The sequence below is a fragment of the Amblyraja radiata genome, chromosome 2 (assembly GCF_010909765.2).
Source record: "Amblyraja radiata isolate CabotCenter1 chromosome 2, sAmbRad1.1.pri, whole genome shotgun sequence".
In the NCBI taxonomy this organism is placed as follows: Eukaryota; Metazoa; Chordata; class Chondrichthyes; order Rajiformes; family Rajidae; genus Amblyraja; species Amblyraja radiata.
This window is the reverse complement of record NC_045957.1, coordinates 4,332,721-4,358,365: the sequence shown is the minus strand read 5'-3', so window position 1 is coordinate 4,358,365 and position 25,645 is coordinate 4,332,721. Positions and strand designations below refer to the sequence as shown.

At 54.6% G+C, this 25,645-nt stretch overlaps 1 protein-coding gene across 4 annotated transcripts in view; it reads right to left on the bottom strand.

The window, feature by feature from the left end:
• Positions 1-17,110: 17,110 nt before the first annotated feature.
• The window catches only part of plcd1 (phospholipase C delta 1), a 154,349-nt gene continuing 145,814 nt past the window's right edge, over positions 17,111-25,645 (bottom strand). For 3 of the 4 annotated variants that reach the window (XM_033040810.1, XM_033040802.1, XM_033040783.1), the window contains exons 13-15: positions 23,264-23,399; positions 21,282-21,431; positions 17,111-17,586 (exon numbers count right to left, since the gene is read on the bottom strand). In XM_033040810.1, coding sequence (XP_032896701.1) covers positions 17,504-17,586; positions 21,282-21,431; positions 23,264-23,399 — 369 coding nt within the window. In that variant the 3' untranslated portion in view covers positions 17,111-17,503. The remainder of the gene's footprint in view (positions 17,587-21,281; positions 21,432-23,263; positions 23,400-25,645) is intronic. The other variant, XM_033040792.1, reaches the window with a different exon arrangement.

Below are 25,645 nucleotides of genomic sequence, written 5' to 3'. Positions count from 1 at the left end.
CCTATCCTCCTCTCCCTTCCCCTCCCCCTCCCCCTCCGCTCCCGGGCCAATGGTGGCCAATGGCAAGGAATATTACCGTCGGGAGCAGCTGATGGATCTGCCAGTGGAAGACCTTCCTCCTGGAGTCGACCCCCAGAAAAAGGAGGTGAGATGGCTCAAACGTCTCAGGGGTGGGGATGAGAGGGAGAGATGGGACACAGATCGATCAGCCATGATTGAAACATAGAAACATAGACAATAGGTGCAGGAGTAGGCCATTCGGCCCTTCGAGCCTGCACCGCCATTCAATATGATCATGGCTGATCATCCAACTCAGTATCCCGTACCTGCCTTCTCTCCATACCCTCTGATCCCTTTAGCCACAAGGGCCACATCTAACTCCCTCTTAAATATAGCCAATGAACTGGCCTCAACTACCTTCTGTGGCAGAGAATTCCACAGATTCACCACTCTCTGTGTGAATTTTTTTTTCTCATCTCGGTCCTAAAAGATTTCCCCCTTATCCTTAAACTGTGACTCCTTGTTCTGGACTTCCCCAACATTGGGAACAATCTTCCTGCATCTAGCCTGTCCAACCCCTTAAGAATTTTGTACGTTTCTATAAGATTCCCCCCTCAATCTTCTAAATTCTAGCGAGTACAAGCCGAGTCTATCCTGCCTTTCTTCATATGAAAGTCCTGACATCCCAGGAATCAATCTGGTGAACCTTATCTATACTCCCTCTATGAAAGGGTGGAATAGACGCGATGGGCCGAATGGCTCCTGCTCCTATCCCTTCTGAACGTCAGAGTAGGGGAATCGAGCACCAGAGGAAATGTGGAGGAAGGAACTGCAGAAACCAAACATGGACACAAAAATGCTGGTTTAACTCAAGTCAAGAGAGTTTTATTGCCATGTGTCCCAGATAGGACAATGAAATTCTTGCTTGCTGCAGCACAACACAATATGTAAACATAGTATGATACTATCTAAATGGCGTCAAGTTGGGAAAAGGGGAAGTACAACGGGATCTGGGGATCCTTGTACATCAGTCTATGAAAGTAAGCATGCAGGTACAGCAGGCAGTGAAGAAAGCGAATGGCATGTTGGCGTTTATAACAAGAGGAATCGAATATAGGAGCAAAGAGGTCCTTCTGCAGTTGTACAGAGCCCTAGTGAGACCACACCTGGAGTATTGTGTGCAGTTTTGGTCCCCTAATTTGAGGAAGGACATTGTTGCTATTGAGGGAGTGCAGCGTAGGTTTACAAGGTTAATTCCCGGGATGGCGGGACTGTCATATGCTGAGAGAATGGAGCAGCTGGGCTTGTACACTCTGGAGTTTAGAAGGATGAGAGGAAATCTCATTGAAACATATAAGATTGTTAAGGGCTTGGACACGCTAGAGGCAGGAAACATGTTCCCGATGTTGGGGGAGTCCAGAACCAGGGGCCACAGTTTAAGAATAAGGGGTAAGCCATTTAGAACGGAGACGAGGAAACACTTTTTCTCACAGAGAGTGGTGAGTCTGTGGAATTCTCTGCCTCAGAAGGCGGTGGAGGCAGGTTCTCTGGATGCTTTCAAGAGAGAGCTAGATAGGGCTCTTAAAGATAGCGGAGTCAGGGTATATGGGGAGAAGGCAGGAACGGGGAACTGATTGTGGATGATCAGCCATGATCAGATTGAATGGCGGTGCTGGCTCGAAGGGCCGAATGGCCTACTCCTGCACCTGTTGTCTATTGTCATGACAAACGAGAGAGGGAAATGAAAAGCTCACTGTGTATATACATACACACTCACAACATGCCCATGTATATAGTACGACCCCCTCGGTCACGGTGATGTCATATGGAGGGCAGGCTGTTGCCCATGCAGCACGTCCCCCCTCTCCACGTCACTGATCGATCCAAAGGAACAGCAGGGCCGTTACAGTTTGGCACCAGCGCGTTGCAGGAGCTGCCAGAACGAGGTTGTAGACAACGAGAAACTGCCTTCGGGGCTCCGACTCCGGATTATCTTGAGGTTTACTCCAGGAGCCTCTTCCATGACTGGATATGACCACAAGGCAGTGGAGGTTTTAAATCAGAGTTTCCCCTCTCCTAGATGGACTGCCTTCCCAGGCTGACAAGCCCCATCTGCCCGAGACTGGTGGGGGCGGGAGTGTCTACCTTCCCGTGCAGGTCTATAGCACCTGCCCACTGCCCCTGTGTACATACACACGTACACACATACTCAAAAAACAATTATAGTGCGATAATAATAATAGTCTGTTGTAGTTCAGAGCTTATTTGTTGTTGTGTTTAATAGTCTGATGGCTGAAGGGAAGAAGCTGTTCCTGAACCTGGACGTTACAGATTTCAGGCTCCTGTACCTTCTTCCCGATGGCATGGGGTGAAATGAGTGTGTGGCCAGGATGGTGTGGGTCTCTGATGATGTTGGCCGCCATTTTGAGGCAACGACTCCTGTAGATCCCTTCGATGGTGGGGAGGTCAGAGCCGGTGATGGACCGGGCAGTGGTCACAACTTTTTGAAGCCTTTTCCGCTCCTGGACGTTCAGGTTGCCGAACCAAGCCACGATCCAGTAACTCAGCGGGCCAGTCAGCATCTCCGGGGAGAAGGAATGGGTGACGTCTCAGGCCGAGATCCTTCTTCAGACTGAGAGTCAGGGGGAAGGGATATGAGAGATATAGACAGTGATGTAGAGAGATATTGAACAAATTAATGAAAGATATGCAAAAAAGTAATGGAGCTCACAATATGTCAGAGGTCAGAGGTTTAAGGTGATGGGGAAAAGATTTAATAGGAGCCTGAGGGGCAACTTTTTCACAGGGTGGTGGGTGTATGGAACGAGCTGCCAGAGGAGGTAGTTGAGGCTGGGACTGTCACAATGTTTAAGAAGCATTTGGACGGGTACATGGATAGGACAGGTTTAGAGGGATATGGGCCAAACGCAGGCAGGTGGGACTAGTGTAGATGGGTATGTTGGTCATGTTGGGCCGAAGGGCCTGTTTGCAAGTGCTGTGACTCACAGACCAGGATCAATGATTTACGAGGATGTTGCCAGGATTAGAGGGTGTGAGCTATAGGGTGAGGTTGAGTAGGCTGGGTCTCTATTCCATGGAGCGCAGGAGGATGAGGGGTGATCTTATAGAGGTGTATAAAATCATGAGAGGAATAGATCGGGTAGATGCACAGAGTCTCTTGCCCAGAGTAGGGGAATCGAGGACCAGAGGACATAGGTTCAAGGTGAAGGGGAAAGATTTAATAGGAATCTGAGGGGTAACTTTTTCACACAAGGGCAGGTGGGACTAGTGTAGATTGGGCATGTTAGGCGGTGTGGGCAAGTTTCCACACTATGACCAGGGGTCCCTGGCTTTTGAGGGTGAGTCAGCTATTATGAAGCAACGCAGGCCTCGGTCTATAAAGACGTGGAGAGGACAGTGAAGAAGGACATCATCAGTCAGGGCATTGAGCATAGAAGTCGGGACATCACATTACAATTGTGGCCTGGATTGAGTGGAGGTGGAGAGGATGTCTCCACTGGTGGGCCAGTCTAGGACCAGAGGTTCACAGCCTCAGAATTAAATACCTTTACAAAGGAGATGAAGAGGAATTTCTTTAGTCAGAGGGTGGTGAATCTGTGGAATTCTTTGCCATAGAAGGCTGTGGTACCCAAAGTCATTGGGTATTTTTTAAATGGAGATTGATAGATTCTTGATTAGCACGGGTGTCAGGGGTTAGGAGAATGGGGCTGAGAGGGAGGGATAGATCAGCCATGATATGAATGGCGGAATAGACATGATGGGCCGAATGGCCTAATTCTGCTCCGAGAACGTATGAATAGTTGTACAAGACGTTGGTGAGGCTGCGCTTGGAGTATTGTGTTCGGTTTTGGCCACCCTGCTGAAGGAAGGCTGTCGTTCAGCTGGGAAGAGCAGAGAAGATTTCCCAGGATATTGTATTGTATTGTATTCAAATTTATTGTCATTGTCTCAGTTAGAGACAACGAAATGAATTTCCCTTATAGGCAGTATCATAAAAATAAAAATAAATAAATAATAATAAATAATAAAACATATTAAAAATAAAATAGAATTTTAAAAAAAGCACAAACACTGAAAGTCCACGACACAACATAACACAGTGGCACCAAGGTGAGGAAGGCACCATAGTCCAGCCAGCCTCCCCTCCGTTCTTCCCAGATGTTCACTCGTGGTCGAGGCCTTCCTAGCACCCGCAGTCGCCGCCCTGGGTGGCCCGATGTTCAGGCCCTCACGCCGGGCTGGTGGAACCAGCATAGAGATGCAAGGAACTGCAGGTGCTGGAATCTTGAGGAATAAAAAACCCCAGTAGTGCTGGAGGAACTCGGCGGGTCAGGCAGCATCCGTACAAGGAAACGGACTGGCGACATTTTGAGTCGGGTGCCTTCCTGGGTCCGAAAAAGTGTCTCGTCCCGAAGCACAGATTCTGCCTGACCCGCTGAGTTCCTCCAGCACCCGATTCACAAGGATGTTGCCAGGACTCGAGGGCCTGAGCTGTAGGGAGCGGCTGGGCAGGTTCAGACTCTAGTGCTTGGAGCACAGGAGGATGAGGGATGATCTTATAGAGGTGTATAACATCATGAGGGGAAACATAAAAACATAGAAAATAGGTGCAGGAGGAGGCCATTCGGCCCTTCGAGCCAGCACCGCCATTCATTGCGATCATGGCTGATCGTCCCCAATCAATAACCCGTGCCTGCCATCTCCCCATATCCCTTGACTCCACTAGCCCCTGGAGCTCTATCTAACTCTCTCTTAAATTCATCCAGTGATTTGGCCTCCACTGCCCTCTGTGGCAGGGAATTCCACAAATTCACAACTCTCTGGGTGAAAAAGTTTTTTCTCATCTCAGTCTTAAATTACCTCCCCTTTATTCTAAGACTGTGGCCCCTGGTTCTGGACTCGCCCCACATTGGGAACATGTTTCAATAGGGTGAATACAGAATCTTTTTTTCTTCATTGTCGGGGGAACCACAAACCAGAGGACATTGGTTTGAGGTGAGAGGGGAAAGATTGAATAGGAACCTGAGGGGCAACATTTTCACTCAGGTGGGTGGTGGGTGTATGGAACGAGCTGCTGGAGGAGGTAGTTGAGGCAGATAGACAAAAGTGCTGGAGAAACTCAGCAGGTGCAGCAGCATCTATGGAACAAAGGAAATAGGCCGAAACTCTTCTTCAGACTTGCGGCAGATACTGTAACAAGATTCAAGAGACATTGGACAGATACGTGGAAAGGTTTGGGGGGAGATGCAGGCAACTGGGGCAAGCATGGATAGGGCAACCGGGTCAAGCATGGATAGGGCAACTGGGTCAGCATGAATGCATTGGGCCGAAGGGTCAGTACTCGAATGTCGGGAGAACTCTGACTTTAGTATAGTTTATCGTACGGGTGTCAAGGGTTATGGGGCAAAGGCAGGAGAATGGGGTTAGGAGGAAGTGATAGATCAGCCACGATTGAATGGCGGAGTAGACTTGATGGACCGAACAGCCTAGTTCTGCTCCTATCACTTATGAACTTATAGTCATGCGTAGCACGAAACAGTGAAAAACTTGTGTTGCATGCTAACCAGCCAGCAGAGAAATACATGAACCGTCCACAGCGTACAGATACTGGATAAAGGGTATAATGTCCTGTAAAACCTGTTGAAAGATATTCCACGGGTCTCCAATGAGGTAGATAGTACTTCAGGCCCACTCTCTGGTTGGTGATAGGACTGTTCAGTTGCTTGATAACAGCTAGGAAGAAACTCTCCCTGATTCTGTACAGAGTTTGTACGTTCTCCCCGTGACCTGCGTGGGTTTTCTCCGAGATCTTCGGTTTCCTCCCACACTCCAAAGACGTGCAGGTTTGTAGGTTAATTGGCTTGGTGTAAATGTAAAATTGTCCCTAGTGGGTGTAGGATAGTGTTCTTCTTCTTTCCTGTGGCGTGCACAGCCTAAAGTTGTTGGACAACTTGTTCTATTTGATCTTCTGTTTGTGCACGTCGAGTTGATTGCATTAGTCGAAACAGGGTGGACCACGTGAAGGTTGCAATCTTCCACCCCGCTGGATAGTGTTAATGTGCGGGGATCACTGGTCGGGTGCGGACTAGGTGGGCCGAAGGGCCTGTTTCCGTGCTGTATCTCTAAACTAAACATAAACAAATCTGGAGGTGTGCGTTTTCACACTTCTGCACCTCTTGCCCGATGGGAGAGGGGAGAAGAGGGAGTGACCAGGGGTGAGACTGGTCCTTGATTATGCTGCTGGCCTTGCCGCGGCAGCGTGAAGTGTAGATGGAGTCGACAATTGTTGAGGTCTTGGGTGGAGCTGTTCCCAAACCATAAATACATAGATAATAGGTGCAGGAGGAGGCCATTTGACCCTTCGAGCCAGCATCGCCATTCAATATGATCATGGCTGACCATCCACAATCAGTACCCCGTGCCTGCCTTCTCCCCATATCCCCTGATTCAGCTAGTCCCAAGATCTCTATCTAAAGGGCCTGTCCCACTTACATGACCTAATTCACAACCTTTTTCACTCGTGGACATTTTTCATCAGGCTAGAAAAACCGCCCCGACCTCCTTGATGCCACAAGTACCTACGACTAGCATCACGACCTGCTACGACCTACCTACAACCTACCTACGACCTCGTGATGACCATGCTGCGAGTATGAGTCAAGGGCAAACTCGGCAGAGGTCGTGAACTCTCTCTTAAATCCATCCAGTGACTTGGCCACCACTGCCCTCTGTGGCAGGGAATTCCATCAATTCACAACTCTCTGGGTGAAAAAGTTTTTTTTTCTCACCTCAGTCTTAAATGGCCTCCCCTTTATTCTTAGACTGTGGCCCCCGGTTCTGGACTCGCCCCACATTGGGAACATTTTTGCTGCATCTAGCCTGTCCACTCCTTTTATAATTTTAGATGCGTCCTGATAAATTGCTTTCTAAGCTATTTGAATCAATTTTGAATCAATATTTTTGCAATGAGTGGCACGGTGGCGCAGGGCTAGGGTTGCTGCCTCACAGCGCCAGCTCTTTGTGCGTTCTCCCCGTGACCGCGTGGGTTTGCTCCGGGTTCTCCGCTTCCCTCCCACATCCCAAACACCTGCGGGTTTGTAGGTTAGAAACATAGAAACATAGAAATTAGGTGCAGGAGTAGGCCATTCGGCCCTTCGAGCCTGCACCGCCATTCAATATGATCATGGCTGATCATCCAACTCAGTATCCCGTACCTGCCTTCTCTCCATACCCTCTGATCCCCTTAGCCACAAGGGCCACATCTAACTCCCTCTTAAATATAGCCAATGAACTGGCCTCGACTACCCTCTGTGGCAGGGAATTCCAGAGATTCACCACTCTCTGTGTGAAAAAAGTTCTTCTCGTCTCGGTTTTAAAAGATTTCCCCCTTATCCTTAAGCTGTGACCCCTTGTCCTAGACTTCCCCAACATCGGGAGCAATCTTCCTGCATCTAGCCTGTCCAACCCCTTAAGAATTTTGTAAGTTTCTATAAGATCCCCTCTCAATCTCCTAAATTCTAGAGAGTATAAACCAAGTCTATCCAGTCTTTCTTCATAAGACAGTCCTGACATCCCAGGAATCCCAGGTTGATTGCTTTTTGGGGGGGGGGGGGGGTTTAAACCAAAAATAGATTTATCCAATTATTACAACAATAATAAGTACAATACTAAGCAACACAAACAAACCCAACAGCATAATACAAGTAAAACAAATATCCTTAATCAGCTATTTCACGTGCCCAGCGGTCCCGCAAATCCCCCAGTGTGCCCATGGACAGCACGTAGTCTTTCTCTAGTACCATCCGGGTGCGGACGTAACCCCGGAAAAGGGGCAGGCAGCCGGCTCGGGCAGAGCCCTCCTGTCCCGTGTGTGTGGGGCAGTGCCAGTGTGCGGGGTGATCGATGGTCTGTCTCCACGCTGTATCTCCGAAGAGGGTCTAAAGTCCTAGAAGATGTTCTCCACGGATGCTGCCTGACCCGCTGAGTTACTCCAGCACTCTGTGAAACGTCACCTATCCACATTCTCCACAGATGCTGCCTGACCCGCTGAGTTACTCCAGCACTCTGTGAAACGTCACCTATCCACGTTCTCCACAGATGCTGCCTGACCCGCTGAGTTACTCCAGCACTCTGTGACTTTTTGTAATCCAGCGTCTGCAGTTCCTTGTTTCTACGGTGGACCTCAAAGAACTCTGCCTTTCCAGCAGTGCTGGCTCGAAGGGCCGAATGGCTTCCTCCTGCACCTGTTTTCTATGTTTCTATGAATACAGGCTGCTTGTGGTGTACAGGAAGGAACTGCAGATGCTGGTTTATACGGAGGATGGGCACAACATGCTGGAGTAACTCAGCGGGACAGGCAGTGTCTCTAGAGAGAAGGAATGGATGACGTTTCAGGTCGAGACCCTTCTTCAGATTTACCGGTACTTGTCTTGCTTGTAATGGTGACGGAAGGAACTGCAGACGCTGGTTTAAACTCGACACAAGTTGCTAGCTTAACTCAAGACTCTAGTCTGAAGAAGGGTCTCGACCCGAAACGTCACCCATTCCTTCTCTCCAGAGATGCTGCCTGTCCCGCTGAGTTACTCCAGCATTTTGTGTGTGTCTTTCATCCTCCAGAGTCTAAAGTCTAACGCAAGGTGTGAAGTTGGTGAGAGTTGTTGGGGAGCATGGCCAACTTTGGATCTGACCCCTTGTCCAGCTGCCGTGGCCAGAACGTCCATCAAAGCGCCCGTCCCATCCCCCCCAAACTCCACCCTGAAGTAACGCCTGCCTCCCGTCTCTCCACAGCAATACCTGTCCGAAGAGGACTTTGTCGACATCTTCCAGATGCCTCGCGACAAGTTCAACACGCTAGCCATCTGGCGCCAGGCCATCTTGAAGCGGGAGTACAACCTCTTCTAGAGGATGGATGTTACATGTTTCACCAGCTGTACACAGCAAGACTCCACACTCCCCCCCCCCCCATCATCCCCTCCCCCCTCCTCCAGACCACCACTCCTCATCACCCCCCCTCCCCCCTCCCCTACCCCCCACCTCTCCCCTTCCCATATCTCCTCCTCCAGACCACCCCTTCCCATCATCACCCCCCCTCCACACCTCCCCCACCCTCATCACCCCCCCCTCCACACCTCCCCCCTCCCCCACCTCCCCCTCCCTCATCGCCCCCCCACACCTCCCCCTCCCCCCTTCTCCCTGCCTCCCCTCTTTCACCCCCCTTCTCCTTCTCCCCTCCCCGCACCTCCCCCATCATCTTGTTGGGGCTGGGATCTGATGGGTTAGGATATAGAGACATAAATATATATATATATATATTTCCTTTTTGTTTTTGAAAAGACAATACTCTTTTTTTCTTCTCCGTAAAGCTGAAACTTAAAAGGTCAATCTCATCGGCAGCTGTTTTGCACTGCTTTCTGGGTCGCCCGGGTTGGAATTGTCCAACTAGGGACATATTTTGCTTAGTCTGTGCGTTTCTGCTCATTTTGGGTGGTAGGGTGGGGGTGGAAGGGGTTGGGGAGATCTCCCCTTGAGGGTCTCCCCCTTCCCTGTAAGGTGGTGGTCCAACAATCTTCTGGCATCTATGGAGGTACCTGGTGGGGTTGGACCTCTTGAAGATACGTCAGGACTGAAAGGTCTGAGCTCCAGGAAGACATTGAGTAGACTGCGACTCTATTCCTTGGAGCACAGTAGGATGAGGGGTGATCTTAGAGGTGTATAAAATCATGAGGGGAATAGATTGGGTAGATGCCCAGACTCTCTTGCCCACAGTAGGTGAATTGAGACTAGAGGACATGGGTTTAAGGTGAAGGGGAAAAGATTCAATAGGAATCTGAGGGGTAACATTTTCACACAAAGGGTGGTGGGTGTATGGAACAAGCTGCCAGAGGAGGTGGTTGAGGCTGGGACTATCCCAACGTTTAAGAAACAGTTAGACAGTGTGGAACAGGCACTTTGGCCCAACTTGCCCACACTGGCCAACATGTCCCAGCTGCCTGTGTTTGGCCTATGTCCCTCCACACCTGTCCTATCCATGTACCTGTCCAAATGTCTGGTGACAGTCTGTGTCAGCATTTAGACCTCAACTGGTCTGGAACCTTCTCACAGTGGTTCATTGTGTGTCACCACTAGCTAGAGATGGTCGGAGAGACCATGTTTCTTACCCACTGGTGGGGTCCGCCTCTCTTGTCCCGTCCAAGACATCTCCAATCTCTTCACTGGCCAGCGGATCAAATCTTCATGTGGACAGTGTTCGGCCAATCTGCTCCCCACCCACCTTGGTTATCCTGACGTTATTGATTATTATTGATTATTATTGGTGAATGGTCGGTGAGGCTGACTGTTGATCAGATGCCTTTAGTGACGGGCTGGCACAGCGGGTAGAGCTGCTGCCTCACAGTGCCAGAGACCCGGGTTCGATCCTGACTACAGGTGGTGTCTGTATGGAGTTTGTACCTATGGCCCACATCCCTCTATACCTGCCCTGTCCATGCACCTGTCTAAGTGTTTCATAAACCTAGTGCTAGTTCTCCAGTGGGTGTTGGGGATACCCAGCACTCTCACTTTGAACAAGGGGGGGGCTGTTATGATGCTCACTGCTTATTTTCACAGTTGTCACAAGGTGATCTTTGTACTAAACTAGTTTTGTGCAGCAAGTCATATTAAACCAATCAACGCTTCAACCTTGTGTCTTGTTTTACTTTTGTGTTACATTTTCCCCTCCCTCTGCGAGCGGGCACGGTGGCGCAGCGGGTAGAGCTGCTGCTTCACAGCGCCGGAGACCCGGGTTCCATCCTGACTACGGGCGCTGTCCTTACGGAGTTTGTACGTTCACCCCGTGACCTGCGTGGGTTTTCTCCGGGTGCTCCGGTTTCCTCCCACACTCCAATGACGTGCAGGTTTGTTGGTTAATTGGCTTTGGTAAAAATTATAAATGATGCCCAGTGTGTAGGATAGTGCTAGTGTATGGGGTGATCACTGGTTGGCGTAGACTCGGTGGGCCGAAGGGCCTGTTTCCGTGCTATAAGGTGAGAGGGGGAAAGTTTAAAGGAGATGTGCGGGGCAAGTTGGATATGTGGGGATTGGAGGATAGCATGTGCAGGCAGATGTGTTCAGTGTGCTCGGCAGAGACATTGCGGGCCGAAGGGCCTGTTCCAGTACTGTTTCATGTTCTATGTAAGATGCCAACTCTGGTTCTACACGGAGACCGTATCACATGACCTCTTGTCCCGCCATTGCCCATTCCTCCAGGTCGATGAACCACGAGGCAGACAATTGAACGATGACGCGACTGGTTGTTACCCAACTGAATCCACGCTGACCGTCAATGTAGCAATCTTGCCCCTCAGCTGACATCTCTTCATCCTGAATCTCTTCATCTCTTCATTCTTCATACTCCCAATTCCTCCGTCTACACCGCATCTGCACCCAGGATGAGGTGTTCCAAACCTCATTCTTTAGGGAACGGGGGTTCCCCTCTTCGACTATAGATGAGGCTCTCACCAGGGTCTCCTCTATACCCCGTGACTCTGCTCTCACTCCCCATCCCCCCCCCCCCCCACTAGTAACAAGGGCGGAGTCCCCCATGTCCTCACATTCCACCCTACCAGCCGTCACATACAACGGATAATCCTCCGACATTTTCGCCACCTGCAACGGGATCCCACCACTGGCCACATCTTCCCATCTCCTCCCCTTTTCGGCTTCCCGCAGAGACCGCTCCCTCCATAACTCTCTGGGCAATTCGTCTCTTCCCACCCAAACCACCCCCTACCCGGGCACTTTCCTTTGCAACCGCAGGAAATGCTACACTCGTCGTTTTACCTCCCCCCTTGACTCCATTCAAGGACCCAAACAGTCTTTCCAGGTGAGACAGAGGTTCACCTGCACCTCCTCCAACCTCATCTGTTGCATCCGCTGCTCTAGGTGGCAGCTGCTCTACATCGGTGAGACCATGCGTAGGCTTAGCGATCGCTTCGCCCAACACCTCCGCTCGGTTCGCAATAACCAACCTGATCTCCCGGTGATTCAGCACTTCAACTCCCCATTTTGAATCCGACCTTTCTGTCTTGGGCCTCCTCCATGGCCAGAGTGAGTCCCACTGTAAATTGGAGGAGCAGCACTACATATTTCGCTTGGGAAGTTTACACCCCAGCGGTATGAACATTGACTTCTCCAATTTCAGGTAGTCCTTGCTTTCTCCCTCCTTCCCCTCCCCTTCCCCTTCCCAGCTCTCCCACAGCCCACTGTCTCCGCCTCTTCCTTTCTTCTTCCCACCCCCCCACTCCCACATCAGTCTGAAGAACGTTGCCTATTTCCTTCGCTCCGTAGATGCTGCCTCACCCGCTGAGTTTCTCCAGCATTTTTGTCTACCTTCTCTCCATCTCCCACACTTTGACAATTTAAAATGGGAATTCCAGCCTTGAAAGATCGACTTGAATTTGTATAGCGCCTGTCACAACCTGGAGTTTCCCCCCAGGGCACTTCTGGTAGAGCTGCTGCCGCACTACGGTAGAGACCCGGGTTCAATCTTGACCTCCCATGCTGTCTGTGTGTGTGTGGAGTTTGCACGTTCTGCCCTTGACCACGTGGGTTTTGTCCGGGTGATCCGGTTCCCTCCCACAAACAAAGACGTGCGGGTTTGTGGGTTAATTGCCCCTGGTGTGTAGGGAGTGGATGAGAGAGTGGGATAACATGGAACTCGTGTGAAGGGGTGATCGATAGTTGCCGTGGACTCGGTGGGCCGAAGGGCCTGTTCCCGTTCTGTATCTAAACTCAATTGAAACTTGCAACTTGCATATTTAAAGCCGCAATGGTTTGTCTTCTTGTTGCTTGCAACAGAGGCCTGGAGATTACTGGACGATCTGAGTGTGAGTGGCCATGTGAGATGCTGTGGATGTGTGCTGGAACGGTGGACTCTGGTCCTGGCACCGTTGGTGTGTGGGCGGGAGAGACAGGGGTGATAGTGTCGCACAGTGTGGCAACAGGCCCTTCTGCCCAACTTGTCTACGCCGACCAACATGCCCCATCTACACTAGTCCCACCTGTCCGCGTTTGGCCCACATCCCACTATACCTGCCCTGTCCATGTACCTGTCTAAGTGTTTCATAAACCTAGTGCTAGTTCTCCAGTGGGTGTTGGGGATACCCAGCACTCTCACTTTGAACAAGGGGGGGGCTGTTATGATGCTCACTGCTTATTTTCACAGTTGTCACAAGGTGATCTTTGTACTAAACTAGTTTTGTGCAGCAAGTCATATTAAACCAATCAACGCTTCAACCTTGTGTCTTGGTTTACTTTTGTGTTACATTTTCCCCTCACTCTGGGAGCGGGCACGGTGGCTCAGCGGGTAGAGCTGCTGACTCACAGCGCCGGAGACCCGGGTTCCATCCTGACTACGGGTGCTGTCTGTACGGAGTTTGTACCTGCGTGGGCTTTCTCCGGGAGCTCTGGTTTCCTCCCACACTCCAATGGCGTGCAGGTTTGTTGTTTAGCAGGATAGTGGCAGTGCATAGCGACCGCTGGTCGGCGTGGACTCAGTGGGTCGAAGGGCTTTTTTCCACGCTGTATGTCTAAAGTCCTATTCACCACACTGCAGTTTCTTTGGCCCATCATCTCTGCTAACCCCGTCGTCACAGCGCCAGAGACCCGGGTTCGGCCCTGACCGCAGGTGCTCTCTGTGTGGAGTTTGCACGTTTTCCCAGTGACTGCATGGGCTTCTTCCCACATCCCAGACAATCAGATCTGCAGGTTAATTGGCCTTTGTACATTGCCCCTATGTTTAGTTTAGTTTATTATGTGTACCTTATGTCCAGTGAAAAACGCTTGCTTGCGTGCTAACCAGTCAACGAAGAATACATATAAATGCAATCAGTGTACAGATAAAGGGGACAACATTCACTGCAAGATATAACAGTCTGATTCAAGGTAGATCATACGTCTCCAGTGAGGTAGATGGGATCTTAGGACCGCTCTCTAGCTGATGAGGGGATGGTTCAGTTGCCTGATAACAGCTGGATGGAAACTACCCCTGAATCTGGAGGTGTGCGTTTTCACACTTCTGTACCTCTTGCCTGATGGGAGAGAGGAGAAGAGGGAGTGGCCAGGGTGAAACTAGTCCTTGATGATGCTGCTGGCCTTGCCGAGGCAGTGTGAAGTGTAGATGGAGTCGATGGAAGGGAGGTTGGTTTGTGTGATGGTCTGGGCTGCGTCCACAAGGGCAGCCACGGTGGTGCAGCGGTAGAGTTGCTGCCTCACAGCGCAGGAGACCCGGGTTCGATCCCGACTACGGGTGCTGTCTGTACGGAGTTTGCACGTTCTCCCCGTGACCTGCGTGGGTTTTCTCCGAGATCTTCGGTTTCTTCCCACACTCCATGGACGTACAGGTTTGTAGGTTAATTGGCTTGGTGTAAATGTAAAAAAATATCCCTAGAGTGTGTGTAGGGTAGCATGAGTGTGCAGCGATGGCGGGTCGGCGCGGACTGGATGGGCCGAAGGGCCTGTTTCCGCGCTGCATCTCTGTATCTGTATCTCAACTCTCTGCAATTTCTTGCGGTCTGGGATGGAGCTGTTCCCAAACCAAGCCGTGCTGGGAGTGGGACAACAGGGCTAGCCTGACCGGGTGATCCATGGAAGTGGCGGCGCTGGGAACGGCTGCGGCTCGCCTGCAGTCCGTTTGTCTTTACTTTTTTGTGTTGTTTTTTTTCGTTTTGTCTAGTTACGTTTTTGGTTTTTAGGTTATGTTTATGTGGGGGGGGGGGGGGGGGGGGGGGGGTTGAAACGGGGCTTGCTGTCTCTCCCTTCGGGGGAATACGACTTTTTTGTCGTATCCCCCTTCTCTGCCTCCGTCTGCGCTGAGGCCTAATGGCGGAGCTGGCGACCTCGAGACTCCGGAGGCAGAGCCAGTCAGGACTTGCCCTGGGCTCGCTCCCGTGAGGGCGGTCCAGCTCGGGGCTGGAACTGCGCTCTCGTGAGGGGCTGTGACGCTCCCGTGAGGGCGGCCTGGCGAGGGGCTGAGACTCTCCCGTGAGGGGCTGTGACGCTCCTGTCGGAGTGGCCCAGCTCGAGGGAGGAACGGCGCTCCCGTCGGAGCGGCCCAGCTCGAGGGTGGAACGGCACTCATGTGAGGGCGATCCGGCTCGGGGCTGGAACGGTGCTCCGGTGGCTGGGACGGTGTTCTGGCGGCGGTGACCTGAGTCCGGGGTTGAGCCGCGGGCCAGCGGCTGCGTATGCTGGACTGGAGGGCGGCAGCTTCGACCACCCCCGGGCCGCGGTGTTTGAGCCGGCCCGTTTGCGGGGTTCGGTGAGCCGCGGGACTGTTTGTGCCATCGCCCGGTGGGGAATCGCCTCAGCGCAGAGGGAGAAGAGGAGGGAAGAGACTGCAGCCCTAAGATTTTTGCCTCCACCACAGTGAGGAGGTGTTTGGAGGACTCACTGTGGTGGATGTTAATTTGTGTTTATTGTTGTTTATTATTGTATGATTGTATGTATGACTGCAGGCACGAAATTTCGTCCGTAAGGTCTGAATGACAATAAAGGTATTCAATTCAATGGCCAGCGGGTACATTGCCCCGAATGTGTGGGGGAGGGGTAGAATCTGGTGGGTGGCTGATGAAGAGAAACGGTGGCCAGTGCAGACAGGCGGTTGATGGTCGGCACAGACTCGATGGGCTGAAGGGCCCACTCGTCCAACTCCATCACTCTATAGTATGTGAATTATTCTCTTTGTTCTTTCCCTGTGACTCCCCCACCCCACACACCCACCCATGTTATCATTGAAAGGCACAGTTAGCCGTTATATTACTTAGTTGCCAATGGTTTAGAGATCCACAGATGAAGCAGAGGATGCCTCTGTCTCTGCCCTATATAAAAAGAGGAATCGAATATAGGAGCAAAGAGGTCCTTCTGCAGTTGTACAGGGCCCTAGTGAGACCACTCCTGGAGTATTGTGTGCAGTTTTGGTCCCCTAATTTGAGGAAGGACATTCTTGTTATTGAGGGAGTGCAGCGTAGGTTCACAAGGTTAATTCCCGGGATGGCGGGACTGTCATATGCTGAGAGAATGGAGCAGCTGGGCTTGTACACTCTGGAGTTTAGAAGGATGAGAGGGCATCTCATTGAAACATATAAGATTGTTAAAAGCTTGGACACGCTAGAGGCAGGAAACGTATTCGCAATGTTGGGGGAGTCCAGAACCAGGGGCCACAGTTTAAGAATAATGAGTAAGCCATTTAGAACGGAGACGAAGAAACACTTTTTCTCACAGAGAGTGGTGAGTCTGTGGAATTCTCTGCCTCAGAGGGCGGTGGAGGCAGGTTGTTTTCAAGAGAGAGCTATATAGGGCTTTTAAAAATAGCGGAGTCAGGGGATATGGGGAGAAGGCAGGAACGGGGTACTGATTGGGGATGATCAGCCATGATCATATTGAATGGCGGTGCTGGCTTGAAGGGCCAAATGGCCTACTCCTGCACCTATTGTCTGTGCTCTCTGCCCTCTCCTGTTTTTCCTGGTCATCCTGCTAGTTCCACCGTTCACATCCATACACCCCTGCGCCATCGCCTCTCCCACAGCCAATTCTTCAGAATTAAAGGACGTTCCTTTAGGAAGGGGATGAGGAGGAATTTCTTTAATCAGAGGGTGGTGAATCTGTGGAATTCATTGCCACAGACGGCTGTGGAGACAAAGATAGATAGATTCTTGATTAGTACGGGAGTCAGAGGTTATGGGGAGAAGGCAGGAGAATGGGGTTAGGAGGAAGAGATAGATCAGCCACGATTGAATGGCGGAGTAGACTAGATGGGCCGAATGGCCTAATTCTGCTCCTATCACATAAACTAATGACCAACAATGGACCTTGATGGGCTCCACCTTTCCGAGGTCATCGGAGCCGGCTCTGATTGGTTCTACCTCTCCCCTGACTCTCAGTCTGAGGAAGGGTCTCGGCCCGAAATGTCACCCATTCATTCCTTCTGGCCTTGATGCTGCCTGTCCCGCTGAGTTCCTCCAGCACTGTGTGTCTATCTTTGGCATGGACCAGTGTGTGTGGTTGCTTGTTTCAATGTTTCTCTCTCTCAGTAAAGACCAGCACAGGCGGTGGGTGTGAGTGGAGCTCTTTTTATTAGACTTGTAGAAAATAAATCGCCATTCCTGTAATCGATCAGCCCCCGACATTAAGGCGAGCAATCTCCTCTCACCCTATATAAGTGTTCTACTTGGAATACGCGGGGGCGGGAAAAATAACAAAACAATAAGGCCACAAAGCTTGGTCGATGCAAACTGCATCCGCCGCACCAAACCGTTTTACCCCCCCCCCCCCCCCCCCAAACCCCCCCTCCGTGCCCAGAAAGCAAAGATGCAAGTCCTGTCGTGTCCTCGCCCCGCTCCCTGCGGTCTCTGTCCGTCCCCCGCCCCCCTCACTCACGCAGAGGGGGCTCCTCTCGTTCAGCCGGCACGTCCCTGGAGGAGACGGTGGCCACGGGGGTCTCACTCACTCACTCGATCATGATGTGGACAAAGAGGGACGCAGACGGCAGCGGGTCACCGTTCATGGACAGCAGGTGGATGTGGCGGTACCCTACACACACACACGGGGAGAGGCGGAGGGAGTGGGGAGAGGAGAGGGGGGGAGAGAGGAGAGGGGGAGAGGGGAGAGGGGGAGAGGAGAGGGGGAGAGAGGAGGGGGGGAGAGAGGAGAGGGGAGAGAGGAGAGAGGGAGAGAGGAGAGGGGGAGAGAGGAGAGGGGTAGAGAGGAGGGGAGAGAGGAGAGAGGGAGAGGAGAGGGGGAGAGGAGAGGGTGGGATGGAGAGGGAGAGGAGAGAGGAGAGGGATTGGGGAGAGAGGAGAGGGAGAGAGGGAGGAGAGGGGTGGAGAGAGAGGGAGGGTGGGAGAGGAAGTGGGAGGGGGGGAGAGAGAGGGAATGGGGAGATGGGGGGAGAGAGGATGGTATATGGAGAGGGAGGGAAGAGAGAGGTGGGAAGAGAGGGAGGGCGGAGGGGAGAGAGTGTGAGGGGGGTATATAGAGAGGGGGGAAGAGAGAGAGGGAGGAGAGGGGAAAGAGATGGGGAAGAGGAAGAGAGAGGGAGTGGAGGGAGGGGAGGAGGGAGGAAGAGAGAGAGAAGGGGGAGGAGAGGGATGGAATAGAGAGAAGGGGAAGAGAGTTGAGGGAAGGGGGAGGGGGGGGGAAGGGAGGAACAAAATGGCGGTCACTAAGGCAGCAATGGACACAGATGTATTACTCAAACACCCTGGGATATACAAAGGAGACTAGAGTGGTGGACTGCCTGCTCCATCACAGGTACTGACCTCCCCACCACGAGAGGGATCTACGGGAGACGCTGCCTCAAAATGGCGGCCAGCATCATCGAGGAGCCCACCACCCTGGCCACGCTCTCATCTCCCTCCTGCTCTTGTATTTGGGGGCCTGAGCTGTAGGCAGATGTTGAGTAGGATAGGACTTAATTCCCTGGAGCACAGGAGGATGAGGGGAGATGTTATAGAGGTGTATAAGATCATGGGGGCTATGGATATGGTGAATCACAGTCTCTTGCCCAGAGTTGGTGAATCGAGGACCAGAGGACATAGGCTTAAGGTGAAGGGGGGAAAGATTTAATAGGAACCTGAGGGGTAACTTTTTTACACAAAGATTGGTGGGTGTATGGAACAAGGTGGTTGAGGCTGGGACCATCGCAACGTTTAAGAAGCATTTAGACAGGTACATTGATAGGACAGGTTTAGAGGGATATGGAGGCTAGTGTAGATGGGGCATATGGGTCGGCATGGGTGAGTGGGGCCGAAGGGCCTGTTTCCGTGCTGTATGACTAGGCAGCTCACTGGACTGGAAAGTGGAGATGATTTGGGGAGGGTCATGGTTCAGCCTGTGGAACTGGGGGGGTGGGGGGGGTGGGGGGGGGATGGGGGGGGATGCAGGAGGTACTGAGTAGTGGGTGGAGGTCCCGGGGACCGTGGGGGGGAGGGGGGTAGGGGACTGTGGTGGGGAGGGAGGTGAGGGGAGGGGAGCAGTGTGGTGTGGAGGGGAGCGGTGTGAAGGGGAGGGGAGGGGAGGTGAGGTGAGGGGAGGGGCGTGGAGGGAGGGGAGGGGTGTGGATGGGAGGGGGGGGAGGGGGAGGGAGGTCCCGGAGGGGGGGGGGAGGGGAGGGGAGGGGAGGGGAGGTGGGAGGGAGGGGAGGGGTGGAGGGGAGGGTGTGAGGGGGTGGAGCGGAGGAGGGGAGGGGAGGGGGTGTGGAGGGGAGGGAGGGGAGGGGAGGGGGTGTGGAGGGGGACGGGGAGGGGGGGGGGGGGGGGGGGGGGGGGGGGGGGGGGGGGGGGGGGGGGGGGGGGGGGGGGGGGGGGGGGGGGGGGGGGGGGGGGGGGGGGGGGGGAAGGGGGGGAGGGGGGAGGGGGGGGGGTGGCAGAGGGGTGAGGGAGGGGGAGGGGTGGGGAGGGGAGGGGCGGGGTGGGAGGGGTGTGGAGGGGGCGGGGGGAGGGGAGGGGGGGTGGAGGGGAGGGGTAGAGGGGTGGGGAGGGAGGCCGGACGGGGGATGGGGGGTGGAGGGGGTGGAGGGGAGGGGGGTGGGGGGAGGGTAGAGGGTGGGTGAGGGGCGGCGGAGGGAGAGGGTGGGCGGAGGGCGAGGGGAGGGGGGTGGAGGGGAGGGGAGGGGTGTGGAGGGGGGGTGTGCGTAGGGGAGGGGCGGGGGGAGGGGACGGGGGTGTGGAGGGGAGGAGGGAGTGGGGAGGGGAGGGGGTGGGGAGGGGAGGGGACGGGGGGTGGGGGGCGGAGGGGAGGGGAGGGGGAGGGGAGGGGGTGGAGGGGAGGGGAGGGGTGGGGGAGGAGGGGGGGGGGGGTGTGGAGGGGGGTGGGGAGGGGAGGGGGGTGGGGAGGGGGGGGGGGGGGGGGGGTGGGGGGGGGGGGGGGGGGAGGGGGGGGGACGGGGGGGGGGGGTGGGGGGGGGGGGGGGGGGGGGGGGGGGGTGGGGGGGGGGGGGGGGGGGGGGGGGGGGGGGGGGGGGGGGGGGGGGGGGGGGAGGCGGGGGGGGCGTGGGGGGGGGTGGGGGGGGGGCGAGGGGGGGGGGCGGGGGGGGGGGGGGGGGGGGGGGGGGGGGGGGGAGGTGGGGGGGGGGGGGGGGGGGGGGGGGGGGGGGGGTGGGGGGGGGGGGGGAGGGAGGGGGGGGGGGAGGGGGGGGGGGTGGGGGGGGGGGTGGGGGGTGGGGGGGGGGGTGGGGGGGGGGGGGGGGGGGGGGTGGGGGGGGGGGGGGGGGGGGGGGGGGGGGGGGGGGGGGGGGTGGGGGGGGGGGGGGGGGGGGGGGGGGGGGGGGGGGGGGGGGGGTGGGGGGGGGGGGGGGGGGGGGGGGGGGGGGGGGGGGGGGGGGTGGGGGGGGGGGGGGGGGGGGGGGGGGGGGGGGGGGGGGGGGGGGGGGGGGGGGGGGGGGGGGGGGGGGGGGGGGGGGGGGGGGGGGGGGGGGGGGGGGGGGGGGGGGGGGGTGGGGGGGGGGGGGGGGGGGGGGGGGGTTGGGGGGGGGGGGGGGGGGGGGGGTGGGGGGGGGGGGGGGGGGGGGGGGGGGGGGGGGGGGGGGGGGGGGGGGGGGGGGGGGGGGGGGGGGGGGGGGGGGGGGGGGGGGGGGGGGGGGGGGGGGGGGGGGGGGGGGGGGGGGGGGGGGGGGGGGGGGGGGGGGGGGGGGGGGGGCGGGGGGTGGGGGGGGGGGGGGGGGGGGGGGGGGGGGGGGGGGGGGGGTGGGGAGGGGGGGGCGGGCGGGGAGGGGGGGGCGGTGGGGCGGGGGGGGGGGGGGCGGAGCTGGGAGGGGAGGGAGGGGGGTGGAGGGGAGGGAGGGGTGTGTGGTGTGGAGGGGAGGTGTGTGGAGGGGAGGGGTGTGGTGTGGAGGGGAGGGGAGGTGTGTGGAGGGGAGGGAGGGGTGTGGTGTGGAGGGGAGGGGTGTGGAGGGGAGGGGGGTGTGGTGTGGAGGGGAGGGGAGGTGTTGTTGTAGGGGTGTGGAGGGGAGGCGGAGGGAGGGGTGTGGAGGGGAGGGGAGGGGAGGGGAGGGGAGGGTGGGAGGGGTGTGGAGGGAGGGGTGTGGAGGGAGGGGAGGGGAGGGGAGGGAGGGGAGGGGAGGGGAGGGGAGGGGAGGGGAGGGGAGGGGAGGGGAGGGGAGGGTGTGGTGGGGAGGGGTGGGGTGGGGTGGGAGGGGAGGGGTGTGGAGGGGAGGGGAGGGAGGGGTGTGGAGTGGAGGGGAGGGGAGGGGAGGGGTGTTGAGGGCAGGGGAGGTTTGGGGACGGTACCTAGCTGAATGCTGGTGAGGGGCAGGCTGAACTGCCCGATGAAATCGTTCCTGGATGAGATATCGTAGTCCTGGAGCAGAAACCGGATGGTGGCCAACTCAGGAACCGACACGTCAAACTGGAAGGAGGTGTTCCACATGGGGTTGAAGCCTGCAGTGAGGGATGGGGGAAGGGAGGAAGGGATTAGACACACCGGCAGCTTTAGTAACCACACAAACACGGCTCGGACCCCAGCGGGACCCACTCGCCATTGGGGCCCCCACCCCAAACATCACTACACCACAGTTGTGTCCAGTTTTGGTCTCCTAATCTGAGGAAGGACATCCCTGTGATTGAGGCAGTGCAGCGTAGGTTCACGAGATTGATCCCTGGGATGGCGGGACTGTCATATGAGGAAAGATTGAAAAGACTAGGCTTGTATTCACTGGAGATTAGAAGGATGAGGGGGATCTTATTGAAACATGTAAAATTATAAAAGGACTGTACAAGCTAGATGCAGGAAAGATGTTCCCAATGTTGGGCGAGTCCAGAACCAGGGGCCATAGTCTTAGAATAAAGAGGAGGCCATTTAAGTGATGTGAGAAAAAAAGGTTTTCACCCAGAGTTGTGAATTTGTGGAATTCCCTGCCACAGAGGGCAGTGGAGGCCAAATCACTGGATGGATTTAAGAGAGAGTTAGATAGAGCTCTAGGGCTAGTGGAGTCAAGGGATATAGGGAGAAGGCAGGCACGGGTTATTGATTGGGGATGATCAGCCATGATCGCAATGAATGGCGGTGCTGGTTCGAAGGGCTGAATGGCCTCCTCCTGCACCTATTGTCTATGTTTCTATGGTGCAGCGGGTAGAGCTGCTGCCTCACAGCGCCAGTGGCCCCAGTTCCATTCCCACCTCGGGTGCTGCGTGTGTGGAGTTTGTGCGTTCGTCCCGTGACTGCGTGGGTTTTCTCCGGCTGTTCCAGTTCCCTTCCACACTCCAAAGACGTTAGGTAAATTGGCTTCTGTAAATTGTAAATCGCCCCCTAGTGTGTAGGGTAGTGTTGGTGTAGGGGGGCGATCGCTGATCGGCAGGGACTCCGTGGGCCGCAAGCACTGTTTCCACGCTGTATCTGTAAAGAGTCTACTCCGCCATTCAATCATGGCTGAGCTATCTCTCCTTCTCCTGCCTTCTCCCCGTAACCCCTGACACCCGTACTAGTCACGAATCGGTCAATCTCTGCCCAAATAATATCCAATGACTTGTGGCCTCCACCACCATCTGTGGCAATGAATTCCACAGATTCATCGACTCTCTGACTGAAGAAATTCCTCCTCATCTCCTTTCTAAAGATATGTCCTTGTATTCTGAGGCTGCTCCCCTCTGGTCCTGGACTCTCCCACTAGTGGAAACATCCTCTCCACATCCACCCTATCCATCCAGGCCTTTCATTATTTTGGTAAGTTTCAATCAGGGCAGCATGGTGGTGCAGCGGTAGAGTTGCTGCCTGACTGTGCCAGGGACCCGGGTTCAATCCTGATTGCGGGTGCTGTCTGTACGGAGTTTGCATGTTCTCCCTGTGACCAGCGGGGGTTTTCTCCGGGTGCTCTGGTTTCCTCGCACGCTCCAGGTTTGGAGGTAAATTGTCTTTTGGTAAAAATTGTAAATTGTCCCTAGTGTGTGTAGGATCGTGTTAGTGTGTGGGGGTGATCGATGGTCGGTGCGGACTCGGTGGGCCGAAGGGCCTGTTTCTGCGCTGTATCTCTGAACTAAACTAAACTAAAGATTCCACCCCCCCTCATCCTTCTCAACTCCAGCGATTACAAAGCTGTGCCGTCAGACGCTCATCATACATTAACCCAATCACCTGCGGGATGATTCCCAGAAGCCTTGCTGGTGGGCCCAAGTTGCTAGTCCCACACATACCTGCCTTTTGGTCCATTGCACAGTGTCTTACCCTGGGCCTGACCCACCGCTGTTAACCCCTACCTTGCTGGGGCCACCCTTACCGTTGTTGTTGATGTGTTCCGTTACTTGCTGGCTGTTGTCCTCTTTGACACCGTACACCTCCACGGTTACCAGGGGGTCCACGGCCGAGCTGGGCTTGGCCATGTTGGACTTCGGCAGCTGCTGGGCCGAGATGATCTGCGGAGAGAAGGGGACCTCATTGAAAACTCCCAACTAGCGAAAGGTCTGGATAGAGTGGATGTGGAGAGGATGTTTACACTAGTGGCAGAGTCTGGGACCAGAATTAAAGGACGTCCCTTCAGGAGGGAGATGAGGAGGAATTTCTCGAGGCGGAGGTGGTGAATCTGTGGAATTCATTGCCACAGACGGCTGTGGAGGCCATGGCAGTGGATATTTTTAAGGTAGAGACTCTCGATTAGTACGGATGTCAAGGGTTATGGGGAGAGGGCAGGAGAATGGGGTTAGGAGATCAGCCATGATTGAATGGCAAAGTAGAGTTGATGGGCCGAATGGCCTAATTCTGCTCCTATCATGATCGCGAACCTATGACCGAGAACTAGACCTATCCATGGTGCTATTGAGGAGACTGATTTCAGTGGGCGATGTGACGGAGAGAGAGGCCATTCAGCCCATCTCCTCCGTGCCACCCATGCTCGCTCACCTCCCGAGGGCATCGAGGGAAGAGAGCGATGGTGACCTCGTGCGCACAGAGGCGGAGGGGCGGTGGTGGGAAGCGAGGGACGGTGTGTCTGTGTTCGGGGGCTGGTCAACGGGTGGGTGGAGTGCAAAGTATTGTCCAGAATAGGGTTCATAGGTGATAGGAGCAGAATTAGGCCATTCGGGGTGGAAGATTGCAACCTTCACGTGGTCCGCCCTGTTTCGACTAATGCAATCAACTCGACGTGCACAAACGGAAGATCAAATAGAACAAGTTGTCCAACATCTTTAGGCTGTGCACCCCACACGAAAGAAGAAGAAGAAGGCCATTCAGCCCATCAAATCTACACCGCCGTTCTATCAGGCTGATCTATCATTTCCACTCAACCCCATTATGCTAAAGTATAAAAGCTAAAGAGAAAGTGCAAATTTTAAAAAAAAGTCCAAATGCTGGAACTAGGTGGATTGGAGGATTGGGGGATTGGGGGATACTTCTTTTGGATAGCCCTATTTCGTTTTGTTTAATTAGTAAAACTAATTGTCATATGCACCAGATCCAGAATAATGAAATTCTTACTTGCTGCTGATTAGTTAGGTAGTTAGTTTAGTTAATTGTCACGTGTACCGAGGTACAGTGAAAAGCTTTTTTGTTACGTGCTAACCCGCCAGCGGAAAAACAACACGTGATTACAATCGAGCCGTCCACAGTGTACAGATACAGGATAAAGGGAATAATGTTTAGTGCAAGGTAGAAACATAGAAACATAGGTGCAGGAGGAGGCCATTCGGCCCTTCGAGCCAGCACCGCCGTTCATTGTGATCACGGCTGATCGTCCCCAATCAATAACCCGTGCCTGCCGTCTCCCCATATCCCTTGACTCCACTAGCCCCTAGAGCTCTATCTAACTCTCTCTTAAATCCATCCGATAAAGTTTGATTAAATATAGTTCGAAGGCCTCCAATGAGGGAGGTGGGAGGTCAGGCCCACTCACTAGTTGGTGAGAGGACGGTTCAGATGCCTGATAACAGCTGGGAAGAAACTGTCCCTGAATCTGGAGGTGTGCGTTTTCACACTTCTGTACCTCTTGCCTGATGGGAGAGGGGAGAAGAGGGAGTGACCGGGGGTGAGACTGGTCCTTGATTATTTTAGGAGTAACCTACGTCATTGCTAGAGTCCTTGCTGAGGCAGCGTGAGGTGTAGATGGAGTCAATGGAAGGGAGGTTGGTTTGCGTGATGGTCTGGGCTGCGTTAGACTGTGTGTGATATGAGAGAGTAGGGGGTGCATCAGTAGTACAATGTTGGTTGATGCTGGGATCATACAGCAGGTCCAGCCATCCCAATCTAGGGGAAGCTATTTCCATACTCGGGGATCTCTTGAGGAATAGTCCCCGTTAAATTCAGCTCCTGAAACACAGTTGTCCAACATTGGAGCTGAAGGTAGTAACAAAGTACTGCAGATGCTGGTAGTCACCGAAGATAGACACAAAGTGCTGGAGTAACTCAGTGGGACAGGCAGCATCTCTGGACAGAAGGGATGGGTGACGTTTTGGATTGGGATCCTTCTGCAGAAAGGTCAGAAAAAGAAGTCCCGACCCGTAACTCACGCCAGATATTTCTCTGGAGATGTCGCCTGACCCCGCTGAGTTACTACAGCACCTTGTGTCTGTCTTTGGAGCTGAAGGGTTGAGTTGGATGGTCACACCAACTGGACGGGTATTTCCTTCAGAGATACTCGAGCCACCCGAGGTCACGGGTGGGAACGTGC